Source organism: Sturnira hondurensis, unplaced genomic scaffold (genome assembly GCF_014824575.4).
Source record: "Sturnira hondurensis isolate 20B ecotype Veracruz unplaced genomic scaffold, ASM1482457v3 Scaffold0021214, whole genome shotgun sequence".
Classification (NCBI taxonomy): Eukaryota; Metazoa; Chordata; class Mammalia; order Chiroptera; family Phyllostomidae; genus Sturnira; species Sturnira hondurensis.
The window spans coordinates 9,928,535-9,942,279 of record NW_028093845.1 but is presented as its reverse complement, the minus strand read 5'-3'; the positions used below and the strand labels follow the sequence as shown (position 1 = coordinate 9,942,279).

Genomic DNA, 13,745 nt, shown 5'->3' with positions numbered 1-13,745 from the left:
ACACACAGAGACCTAACAGGGCACATGACAGGGTGCTCACCATCACCAATCATCAAGGACATGCACATCAAAACCTCACTGATGTGGAGAACGGGGAACCCCCCTGTGCACTGTTGAAGGGAACGTAACCGGTGCAGCTACCATGGAAATCAGTATGGAGGTTCCTCAACAAATTAAAAACAGAATTATGATCAAGCCATTCCACTTCTAGGTATTTATTCAAAGAAAGCAAAAACACTACTTGGAAAGATATATGCACCTACATGTTCACTGCAGCATTAATCACCATAGCCAAGATATGGAAACAACTTAAATGTCCACCAATGAATGAATGGATAAAGAAGATGTGATACAATACACAGTAGATATTACTCAATGAGAAGAAAGAAGGAAACCCTGCCCTTTGCAGCAATATTGATGGACCTTTAGGGCACCATGCTCACTGAAATAAGTCAGACAGAGAAAGGCAAGTACTGCATGGTAACTGCATGGTACCACTTATATGTGGAAACTTTTTTTAAAAGAACCAAACTCATACAGACGGAGTAGACTGGTGGTTACCTGCGGCAGAGGTGGGAGCAATGGAAGAGAACCTTAAAAAATCAAAAACTCAAGTCACACCGTCTCTGACATATGAACTATGTTCTAAAAATTAAATTTTAAGTTAGCTGTATGAACTCAGAATAACACATTTTCCCCACAGAAACAACTGTTTTCGGGTTAACACACGGTTTCTAGGAACCTGTGAAATCCTAAGCCCCTGAGTGACATCTAACACCCAACATCTAGGGCGGTGGTGCTCACACTTCTGTGTGTGCAGGTGCCTGGGAACTCCAGTGTAAATGTGCAGACTAACCAGCTCCCACCAAGCAGAGATTTTAATTTAGGAGATATGGAATGGCACCAAGAATCTAAAATTTTCACAAGTTCTCTAAGTGGTTCTACCTCAGATGGTTAAAGGACCACTTTCCAGTTTAGGAACATATATCAAGTGGACAGCAGGCAAAGATGGAAGGAATTAAACAGCTCCCACAGCTATGCCTGGGAGTGGATGGAAAGGTTGAGGTTGTAAGTTTCAACTGGAGAAGAGAAGGAATGGAAACAAGGTTGGGACGGGAAAAGAAGGCAGAGAAGCTGCCTGGAGTCGGCAAGATAAAAAGGCAGTGATCGACCGCAAGAGGTGGGATGACAGATGTCAAACAATTATTCTGGTCCTAAGTCAAGAAACATTAAAGGTTTGACAGTTGTATGTTTAAAAGATCTATTTAGAACATATGTATTTTAGTATGCAGTTGGTATAATTTTTTTAATCTCCAAGACATGATTCTAAAGACTAAATTCTAAAACAGCCTTCAAAACATCTTTTCCCATGCAATAAGAAGATGACAAACTGACCAATTTTCATAAGTACCTTTACTTTAGCCAATGCAGCATGATAAATAACTTGCTACTGAAATCTGGGTTCATTTCCTGATTCACTCTGGTTTTTCACTTAAATTGGATACGCCAAAAAGTTTAGTTTTTTCCATGTGATGGCCCTAGCAGTGCTTAGTTGTCCTTAATGTCATTCAAAACAATTCAGTTAGACTGTATTGTGACAGCTGTCATANATGGCGTCCTGTCCGCCACCTGCCGCCACGGCCCTCACCGGTGCCGCAGTTGCTGCCATCACCGGACCCACGCGTTTCGTCCCACTGCACGCGAGTGTGCCACCACCGTCAGCCCTCGCCCCCTGGGGCCTGCGTGGTCTGTCTCTCTGCGCGAATATGCGCCCGCGGTCTGCCCCGCTCCCCAACTGGTTCCCGTCTGCCTGCGCGCCTGGGTCGGGGGCCCTGTCCTGCCGGACCCTGCTCGCTGCTGGCTCCGCCCCTCTTACCGTCCCCGTTGAACGGTTAGATGTAGTCGGACTTCCGTATAATTCAATTTTCTGCCCTTTGGTTGTGTCTTTGTTTCTCCAAACCTTTGTTGTATTCAAACTTGGTTGTGGGAGAAGGCACAGTGTTTCCACCTATGCCTCCATCTTGGCGGAAGTCTCCAAAACATCTTTTCCCATGCAATAAGAAGATGACAAACTGACCAATTTTCATAAGTACCTTTACTTTAGCCTATGCAGCATGATAAATAACTTGCTACTAAAATCTGGGTTCATTTCCTGATTCACTCTGGTTTTTCACTTAAATTGGATACGCCAAAAAGTTTAGTTTTTTCCATGTGATGGCCCTAGCAGTGCTTAGTTGTCCTTAACGTCATTCAAAACAATTCAGTTAGACTGTATTGTGACAGCTGTCATATCAGTGTGCATTTTAAAAAACATCAAAATTGGTAAATTTTGTGCAGTCATTTTAATACTAAAGATGGAAAAATCAACATTTTTGGCATTTTATGCTTTATTTTCTTTTTAAAGATAAAAATACAACTGAAATGCAAAAAAAACCCCATTTGTTCAGTGTTTGGAGAAGGTGCTGTGACTTGATCGAATATGTCAAAATAGGTTTGCAAATTCTCTTGTTACTACTGACACCTTGGGCAAATAATTCTTTGCTGTGGAGCTGTCTTATGCATTGGAAGATATTTAGCAGCCCCCCTGGCCTCTACCCACTAGACACCAATAGCGGGACATAGGTGACGTACTCAAAATGTCCAATAAAGTTACTGGTGAAAATGAAGAATGTGCCTTTTATTTTACTCTTTGGCCAACCCAATAAAATGCAACAGCACCTAGAACAGTCAAACTAATAACAAAAAGTAGAACGGTGGTTACCAGCAGCTGGGTAGAGGTGGGGATGGAGACTTGCTGCATCCCGTGTGTTTCAGTTTAGGGAGATAAAGTTCTGGAGGTGAATGGTGGTGATGGCAGCACAACATGTGGAAGTACTCAATGCCACTGAACTGTACACTTAAAAAAGTGAGCAATGAATAAAATGGTCAATTTTAGAATGTCTATTTTACCACAAGAAAAAATAGTGAAATGGTAACACTGTCACTAGCACCTTAAAGTGATACTGGAGGAACATCAGACTGTGCAGAAAAGTCTCGCAGGGGAAAGTCAGCAGCACAAGCGCAAGCTATCATCAAGGTTTTTAGTAGACAATGTAAGTGATTCACAAAAACAAAAACCTTTAGATATACCTCAGATTCATCATTTCGTGCTCTCTTTGTGGGAATGCCATTTTCCTATAAAAGAAAAGATGGTATTTATGATTGTAATATTTCATGAAAATACAGCCACACTGTAAAGCCATGAAAACCAGCCTACTGCATCAACACCCCACTGCAGAGGCTGTCTGACGCAACAGAGAACGCAGCAGAGGCCCCGTCTGCTTCCACCCAGTACTTTGTAGCCCCAAGTGCAAGGGCATCAAAGTGCTTCATAAAATAAATGCCCAGGAAAGCTAAGTCTCTTGCCAGTATATTTTCCTAGTTTTTATAAAATAAGCAAAGGCTCTGTTCAGTCTTTAAAGAAAGACTGGCAGTTTCCAGTGATTGCGCTTAAAACAGTCATTTCACTATTGAAATGAAACCCTGGGGAGCGTGACTAACAAGCCGTGAAGCTACTCGGCGGCACCTCCTGCCTGTGGATCCCACTAAGGTGTGATTACTGTGTCTCCATCACGCACTTTTAAATTAAAACAGAGTATGTGCTGGGTTGGGAAGACAAACCACGCCGTTCAGAAGTGCTCACACATTACGTGTAACTTTTACACACCAAAATGACTAATGAAGAAAACAAGACAAACAGAAAAATGACTACTCTATTACAAGTTTGCTGTGAAATGTTATTACCGTTCCTAAAATACCACAGCCCAAAGTACAAGATGCACTAGTTCTAACTCATCAGCCAAGTGGCAACTGCATCACTGCCGAGAGTGGGGCAAGCCCATCGACACAACCACGGTGTGTACCAATCTCCACATACCGGCCTGCTACATTCTGCCCTACCCTGACCTCGATTTCCCCTAAGCCTAAATTTCATGTTCCCCCAAACTCATCCTCCTAGGCAGAATACGTTTTGCCTGCTAATTTCTAGCCCATTCTTTGTTCCACACCTCCACCCCTACTTATCTGTTTCCCAATAATATTTGTATTATTTTTGTTACTAGGTACACAGATGTCATGGGACCCCCCCACGTGAAGCAGCACCCCGCCAATCACCCCTTCCTTCATTATCCTGTTCCAGCTGTACAACGCTTAGCATCACCCGACTGACTTGTTTGTTTTCTGGTTCTCTGTTTCCTCCAGCCAAGTGGTAACTGCATCTATCTTACTCACCACTGCGATCTTGGTGCCAAGAATACTGTACATAGTAGGTATGCAAAGATTCCTGAATTATTAAGTTAATGAATAAATGAGTAAGTGAAGGTATGCATTTTTGTCCAAAAGCAAGGAGAGGCATTGATAAACACGAGATACTTAGGTTGGAGAGTTCACTGCCCTAAACAAAACACAACATACGGACACAAGGACATGTGGGTGGACACACAGACACATATATACTCATACACGACAGAGACCCACACAGTACTGAAATTCTTTCTGCCCTCTCTTTGGTTCCTTTCTCCAGATTATATGACCCTTTATTCTGTAGCTGAACACTTCTTAAAAGTAATGAGCTGGAAGGATTACATAAGGGCAGTTAGGAGTACAAGCTACGGAGTTAGAGGTCCTAAGTTCAAATCCCACCTTAGCATCAGACTAGATTTGTGAACATGGGCAAGGCACTTAACCTCATTAACAATATTAGGGTAATAGTAGCCCTCGCCTTATTGAGATAATGCAAGGCAAGCACTGAGCACAGTGCTTCGCTAAGCACTATGAGCACTCAATAAATCTTTGCCATTATTCTCCTTATTGCCATGACTGACAGTCCAGTTCTCTGAAGGGCTAAAACGCAGAACAAATTGCACGTCAGCATTCCACAACCTTAGCATGACACTTATATTCGGCCTCCAAGCTAACACCAAGGTCAGGCTACTCTTGCATCTGAAGCAGCTTCCCACTTCTTCTTCAGCCCGGGCCCTACACTGATGTAGAAAACCCAGCCCCATTGGATCTCGACCTGGAATGGGGTCCTATTTATTTATTTAAGAGCTGTGCCCCTTAATAAATTTGGTAATGAAATAAACCAATTATCTACTTGAATTTTAAGGAAAGAATTTCCAACTTAGTGAGGATAACTAACATCCACTTCCAGCCACGCCACCTCGCCAGCTGGACAGATGCTCCTGGGATTCGGAGCTCCTCTCGAGTCCCCTTTCAGCGGCAGGTCTCCCACTCCTACTCAACTTACAAGCTTCCCTCGCTCTTATCTGCAAAGCGATTTTAGGTTCTCAGACAACTATTCAAAGACTACCACTTTTCCAACTTTACTTCCCAGCATCTGCTTCATACAGTGGTTAAAGACCATGAGCTCTGCGCCATGCCGAGCTCAGACATGCTGGTTTAAAGCCTGGCTCTGGGAGTTACCAGTTGTTTGATCTTAGGCCACTCAAATGCCTTCAGCTTCGGTGTCCTTGCAGATAATGACAGCAACTCATAAGGATTAAGTAAAATATCATATGATCACATGGTGGCTAGCAAACAGGAAAAAAAGCCACAAATGTGAACTATCTTATTATTACTATTAAAAATAAGCCTACTGTTAACCTCTAAATTCTTAACCATAAATCTTTGTTTCCAACCAGGTTCTCAGCTTTATGATCCACGAACGCCCATTCTGCCCAAGTCTTCCAGAAAGAGTCCTATTCTCACACAAATCCTAATTCATGAAGGAGGTTTACAATCCTGTTCTAATAACCCATTATCCTTCTTGACTTGTGACCATATTCTTTCCTTTTAAAATGCTTCCAAAAAGCATTTTATGGTGATACCAGAAGTGCACATTTTCTTCCCCAAAACAAGTTAAAACAATACCTGTGCAGAGTCCACCTTCAGAGGAATATCATGAAAGGGGGAAATATAGTGACCAGCTTCATTCTCTGGAAAGGACAAGAAAACAAATAATTAAAGCAATGAACTATCCTGTTCTTTAGAGCAAAGATACCTTTATCCACTTTGAACTTTAGAAAGGTTTTAAAAGTATTTTCAAAATTAACTTTAACTCCCAATTTAAAGTTTAATCTATCGTTTAAAATTAGTTCCAATATAATCACACCAAAAAAGTACATACCAAATAAACCATATTTAGGTTGCTGAAATCATTACTTATCCTTATGGCTTAAACATCCAAAGCAGAAAATGTCTGAAATAAAATCAAACCCCCAAATATGAAATATCTCATTTTGAAAAGAGTCTTTACTAAGTGAATTGGATTAAAATTGGTATCAATGTCACTATGAGAAACTGAACAACAAAACTCCCACTTTCTGCCTATAATCCATATGAACAGAGGTCTAAAGGTCCTACCCCCCGAAAAAACAAATAATTCATATCCACTCAAAGTGATAATGATGCTAATGTTAAGTTTAAAAGAAAAAAAAAGCTTTAATACCAGAAACCATCTTCATTAAATACTGAAATGTGTATTTTAAATACTTTTAGAAGTATATATTATTGAAATAAAATACAGTGACACAATGGGCATTTTTATTGAAATGTATTTGTTTCATAAAGTTGGACTTAATATAGCCACAGAAACTTTTCACTTTATAATTTCCAGCTACCTCTGTGGCATAATTTTCAAATTTAGACTTTAGAAATATTTTAACAAAATAGAACAAGGACTGGCTGACTTCCCAATATCAATGAGTACACTCAGCAACCAACTCTTGGTTTCTAAGCACTATTCTCCAATAGAAAAGAACTAGGGTGTCCTGAAGAGGGGGCTGATTCTGAGGCTGGGCAAAGAGCACACGAGAATAAGCCTAAGCATCCTGTGCTACCAGAAATCAACCAAGTGCTCAAAACGCAAAAGGTAGGAGGCATGCCAGGAATAAACGGAAGCCCCCTTGAAAGAGCTCCCAAAGGCCAAAGTTGAACAATCTGAGCAACAAAATAAAATAATGGAGCATTGGATTCGAACCCAATACAGAAAAAATATATACATAAATTCACACTAACACACATAAATTTATCTAAATAAATCAGAAAAGACAAATCTTCTTTACAGAAAAAGTCCAAACAATATATGCAGATGCCCTCCCCCCAAAGTAAAGCTAGCCCTGCTCCTCCCCGCTGGCCCCCATGTGACTGAACTCAATGACTGGCTTCCAAAGAATACAGCAGAGATGGCAAACACAAGGCCCGCGGGCTGAATCCATCCCTCCACCTTGTTTTATCCAGCCCAGCGCCTTGTTTCTACCTGGCGGCAGTGCCCAGCTCTTGCTTAACTGTTAAGGGGCAGTTACACTTATACAGTTCTCAAATTACATTTGGCCCTTTGAAGGCAACTGCAAAGTTAATGTGCCCCCAGGTGAAAGTGAGTTTGAAACCCCTGGAATAGAATATGGAAAAGGAAAAAAAACGTTAAAGTGGAGAAACCTGACAGTGACCTTAACCAAGTGACCAAGGTTAACATCACCAGTGATCAGTCGTGTGGACAGCATGTGCCTCCTGATAGGCTGGGATGAGAAGTGTACTTCGCTTCCGTTCTAATCTTCCCCAAACCCCGTAACCTCAGTGTCATCATAAGAAATTCATCAGACAAATGCAAACTGGGGGAAATTCTACAACATACCTAACTAGCACTGTTTTATAAATCACAAGATCATTAAAACAAAAAGGAACACTGACAAATTATCAGACTGGAGGAGACCAAGGAAATATAATGAGTAAATGCAATGTTGAATCCTGAATTGGATCCTGGAATAGAGAAATGCCATTAGTACAAAAACTAGTGATATCAAATAAACCTAGACATCAGTTAACAGTGTTCTTAGTCTTAACAAATGCACAGTGGTAATGAACGATGCTACATTAGGGGGAAATTGTAAGGGATATATTGGAGTTCTGTACTATCTTTGCAACTTTGCCAAACCTACAATTATTCAAAAATAATAGTTGTTTAAAAAAACAAACAAGCCCTGGCTTCAGCCCACTAAAATCAGAAACATATAACAACTTAACGGCCCTTAACTTAAAATCAGAAGCATATAATACCAAAATTTTATTTCCTCCTCTCTGCGACATCATTTGCCTTAGCATTGACCACTAGACTAGGTTCCTAAAAGCAGGAGGTTTTGTTGTTTAGTTAGCTCTCTGCTGGATCCCCACCATTCAGAAAAGTAGGCAGCAATTAGTAGGTTTTTGATACATACAGGGTGAGCAAAAGTAGGTTTACGGTTCTTTGTATGGAAAAATTCAAGAACAGATAATAACACAAAAATAAACTCGGTGTGTCACATACTCACAACTTCACTATTACTATTTTATTTTCCCGTCCAAACTGTTAGTATGATGCTTCTTTTTACACCCTAGCAACAAGGTAATCCCCAAAGGAGGACCTAAGCACAAAGCAGAGAAACGTTGAGAAGAGCAGAGGTGTCAAACTCTATGAAACTCTAGCTGTGATCTATAAAGCTCTTCATCAGTTAAAAAGGATGCATCTAAGAGAAAAAAAATCCTATTTTTCAAACATCGTCAAATTTCAAATTCTTTTTGCCTGATTTTAAAGTTACCTATGAGCAACACGAGAGCACAAGAAACAACATTATCAGTTTGTGGCATGATCATTTATGTTTCTATAAATAAGCAAGATACTTAAATGGGTCACCTTTACATACTTTCCATTAAAATAAAATGGTGGGAAATGAAAATGGTAGAGCCGCTTTGGAAAAGTTTGGCAATTCCTGATAAACATATGACCCAGAAATCCTACTATTAAGAACTTAACCAAGAGAAACGAAAACTGTTTTCACCCAAAAATCTGAGTCTTTATAGCAGCTTTATTCAAAATCATCAAAAACTGAAAACAACCAAAAACCCAACTGGCAAATAAATAAACAAACTCAGTTATACCCAGTACAATGGTGTTCTACTCAATAATATATGTCCTCAATAAAAAGGAATGAAATACTAATACACACAACAAACAAAACGGATGAATCTGAAATGCATTACACCAAGTGTCAGAAGCTAGACTCAATTACATGTAGATGACATCCTGGAAAATGCAAAACTATAGGGATAAAGAGCAGATCAGTGGTTGTGAGAATGTTAAGGCCACAGGCTGGAACTGACTCTTTAAAGCACCAGTGGCAGACACAAGGCCTGTGGGCCGAATCCCTCCCTCCACCTTGTTTTATCCGGCCAGGCACCTTGTTTCCACCCAGCTCTCACTTCGCTGTTAAGGCCTAGTTACAGTTAGACAGTCCTAAATCTACATTCAGCCCTTTGAAGGCAACTGCCAGGCTGATGTGGGACTGGGTGAAAAGTTTGGCGCCCCTGCTTTAGAGGGACCGCGAGGAAATTGTTTGGAGTGATGGGCTTTTGTTCACAGAATAAATTTTACTGTGTAATTTTAAAAATAAACATGGAGCAAAAAAATAAAAGGGGGGCCAAGAAAATACATGTATGAAGGTATAATGACAGAAGCTCTTGTTTCAAAGGACAATCACTGATCTGTAATTCTTTTCTCTGCTTTAAGTCTCAAAGATAAGGTAGAATTCTGAATAAAAAATACAATCCTTTAGCACAGCAAGTGTGCTGCAATAATTTTTAAAACATGCAATAGCTGACAATTTAGTCAGGGGTTTTGACCTCTTTTCCCTTAAATTAAGACTGTCAAATTAAGAAATGACAATAGTCAATACAACAATAGCTGTCAGGTATGAGTGTATCAAAATTATACTTATTTTGAGGGGGTCAGATTGGCAAAACAATATATTTTTGGTGCCCTGCAGAATTTTAATAATGAGTTTACGGGTGCCCTGAGATGAAAAAGGCTGGAAATACTTGCTTTAGCAGATTACTTCAGTTGTTATGTTTGGGACCTACACTGTGATGGAAATGAACAAGAATCTTGCCTCTAAGAATTTACCTGCACAAACCAGGTAAATTCACTATTAAAATTAAGGCAGTATAGGAAACCTGACAGTAAACGATACCTCTAGTACATGAATTAGGTGTCATATTTCCCTAATGCTCCAATGTTCCCTGTTGACCGGGAATAAGCCCCAACAAGCTTTTAGGGTGCAAGCTGAGTGCACCTCACTCAAGGCTGAGGAAAACAGGACTAAACTAAGCTGTGATCACAGAAGTTAAAGGCCTGTGACAACTGCCCTTTAAATTGGGATCTAAACAGAATTCCACTTAAACACTAAGGTAATGACAATAGATGTTTAAATTGTTTTCTAACTGCCATTTTGGAAGGGAAAAAGAGTATAAATGAGTGAATGGTCTCACTCAGGTAACCATATATTTAGGGTCACCAAATAGTATAAATAAAAATGTAGTAATAAAAATTTCTAGATAATTAAATTAAAATATGGCCTTAGATCTCAGGAATAATGAACACAGAGGCCAAGAGCCTGAGTGTTTTTAGTTTCTGAGCTTATTAGAGTCCATCAATTTCTTGGAAACTTAATTTTTCCTATGTTCTTCAATTAAGTAACGTACAAGTTAGTCAAGTGAAAGGAAATGTCCTAGGTGCTGGGATAGAAAGGTGCTGAAGCCGAGCTGTACTCACAGCTAGGACAGGGCGTGGACTCCATCACCCTGTGCTTGCTGGGAGCACATCACCCAGCAAGCTTAAAGAAAAAAGGAGTCCTTCCCTTGGCTGGTGTGGCTCAGTTGGTCGGAGCACCATCCTATAAACCAAAAGGTCGCCCGTTGAATTCCCAGTCAGGGCACATGCCCAGCTGCAGGTTTGATTCCCGGTCAGGGCACATGCCAAGGTTATGTTCATTGTTGAACCCTAGCTGCAGGTTCATTCCCAGTCTGGGGGTGTATGAGAACAGCCTCCAGTCAGGCACTTAGGAGAGGCAACCAATGGATGTTTCTCTCTCCCATCGATGTTTCTCTCCATCTCTCCCTCCCTCCCCCTCACTCTAAAATCAATAAGCATGTCCTCAGATGAAGATTTAAAAAAAAGAAAAAGAAAAGAATCCTCTTGGCACAATTAGAGAGCTAATCACTGACCTAATGCACAAAAGAGGAATGAGAGTCTTCCAGTAAACGTTTTCTGGGGTCACTGCTATTAGTATGCTATTATGCTCCATTTAAAGTATTAAGATTCTCTGAAGGTGGATTTAAAGATACGCACTACCCATCCCGACCCTCTAGCAAATGAAAGGGTAATCCATATTACACACGTGAGCCACAGAGACAGAAATGGACTGTGCAGCAATGCACATCACCCTGCGAAGGTAAGAGAACTGCAGCTCACATTAGACACAGCCTGTTTCAGAGACTCGGAGTAAATCAGTGACAAATCTTGGGTGAGAACTTCACTACCTAAAGCTCTGACAAGTTGTTTCTTTAGAGTTGAAACCAAGTTGTGGCCCATCTACTTTTCCAAATACCTATTTTGTTGTTTAGACAAAAGAATGCATGCATGTGGTTAAAAAAAGGAAGAGTAGCCACTTCTCTCCTGTGTCTCTCTTACCAGAGCACCCCACTTCACCTCTTCAGTTTATTTAGGTCTGGTGATCATCTTCATCTCTCTAACTAATGTATTTAGAAATAATCTACTGATTCCAATTCTGGGAGGTAGTTTAGTTCACTTGACCCCAACTATTCCTCCTAAATTCTCTATTGAGTCATCTGGATACTTTATAGCTCTTTGTTCTCTGTTCCACCAAACATATACAATATTTGACTCTACTAATCAGTTTTTTACCCCTTTCCTCATTATTCTCATTCCTGATTTTTGACTCTTGCACTTTTACACTTCCATTTTGAGGCTGATAAAATGTTCTATAACCAAACATGGAATTTTCTATGCTCTTCCTGTTAGTACAAGTTAACTATTGAACAACATGGCTTTGAACTGAGCAGGTCCACTTACATACAGGTTTTTTTTTTTTTTTCAGTAAATACTGTAAATGTATTTTCCTTATGATTTTCTTAGTGGCATTTTCTTTTCTCTAGCTTACTTAATTATAAGGATACAGTATGTAATACACATAACACACATATATGTGTTAGTCTATGGTTTGTGTTATTTGTAAGGCTATCAGTAGAGTTTTGGGGGAGTCAATAGTTATATGTGGATTTTTGATTATGCAGAGGGTTGGCCCCCCTGATCCCAATGTTGTTCAAGAGTCAACTGTATTTCCAAAATTTTTCTAAGGATAAGAAAAACCTGAAGTGTTTGTTAAACACATCTCTGGACCCTGATTTCATTCATACTAGTGAATCAGAAACTCAGGAAGAAAAATCTGGATGTCTCTATTTTTTAGCACACTCAAATAATTCTCCTGCTTGGGAAAGTTTGAGAAGCACTGTCGATGCGTTGATTTGTAGCCGAGTAGAACGTTAAAATTAAATGTCCTCTCTGGTTGTTCTGCTTCTGTTTTGACTTGTGCTTCTAATTATCTTTCTCCCATTGTGAGTCATAATCATACCTATAAATTGTTTTAATGCCTCACAGCCCCCACCCATTAAAAGTACAGAGTTCTTGCTTTGCCGGTGTAGCTCCCTTTGGGACGCTGCCCTCCTGCTGCAGTCTGGGCTGAACGCTTGCTTGGCACCCTGAGACTTTTCTTCTTCGTTCTCCAGCTAAGATCTACTGTTTCTAGGCCCCATGCATTAATCTTCTTTGATTTGCTTGTTTTACAGAAGCATGTCCCTAACTCGTGTTCTGTAAGAAAGGTTGCAAGGAAGGTAAATGTCCAAAGTCTTCATTCAATCTGCACCCCCAGTCAATGGTTGTCCAGGTAGAGAATTCTAGGGGGGCCGTTATTTTCTCTCAGAACCTTGGAGGCATTGCTCCAGTCACCAAGCGTTTAGTGCTGCTGCCAAGTCCAACACCAGCGCCTGTTCTCCCTCCCTCCCTGCCTACCCTGCCCAGGACTTTCAGGACCCTCTTCTAGTCTCAGGTTTCTGAGATTCCCAATTATGTGTCTGGGACTTACAGCACTTGAGCTCTTAAATTCTTAGATCTCTTTCATTGTTCCTTTAATAATTTCTTCTGCATTTTTTTGTTCCTCTCTTCTGGAACTCTCATCAGTCAAATGTGGGACTTCCTAGACTGAGTGTCTGTGCTTCTTCTGCCTACCTCTTTTTTCCCCCCTGATATTGCGTTCAAACTCTCTGGTAGGCTTCTTCACTTTGTATCCTCACTTTTCTGAGGCTCCTGTAGCAAATTACTACAAACTTTGTGGCTTCAAACAACAGAACACCATTCAACCCACTAAAACTTCTATGAAGTTCTCTGTCTTAACAACCATATTTTAATTTCTTCAAATTCAAGTTCTCTTTTCCCATTCTCTTTTCCCATTCGATTTATAAGGTCTCCATAAATTGTTCATGCAGTAAATAGTCACAGAACACAAATACTACACCAAACACTGTCTTAGGTACGAAGTATACAAACCCCTTGCTCTTAAAGAACTTATGTTCACAGGGGAAGGATACACTGAAGCAATGAAATGAATATGTTTTTACTATACAAAGTACGATAAGCACCATAAAGGAAAACTAATCAGGGCAAGCAAAGAGTGAATAATGGAAGGGGACACTATTTCATATGGAAAGGCCTTGAAAGATCTCTCTAATGGGTAACAATGGGCACAGAGCTGAATGAAATGGGAAGGGGGTCAAGCAGACACCCAAGGGGGGCCATGGCAGGCACACAGCAAGCACAGAGG

General features: G+C 40.4%; 1 protein-coding gene across 3 annotated transcripts in view; it reads right to left on the bottom strand.

Moving 5' to 3' along the window:
* The window catches only part of PPA2 (inorganic pyrophosphatase 2), an 85,147-nt gene that overhangs the window by 66,112 nt on the left and 5,290 nt on the right, over window positions 1-13,745 (bottom strand). For 2 of the 3 annotated variants that reach the window (XM_037031885.1, XM_037031883.1), the window contains exons 2-3: window positions 5,911-5,975; window positions 3,130-3,174 (exon numbers count right to left, since the gene is read on the bottom strand). In XM_037031885.1, coding sequence (XP_036887780.1) covers window positions 3,130-3,174; window positions 5,911-5,975 — 110 coding nt within the window. The remainder of the gene's footprint in view (window positions 1-3,129; window positions 3,175-5,910; window positions 5,976-13,745) is intronic. The other variant, XM_037031884.1, reaches the window with a different exon arrangement.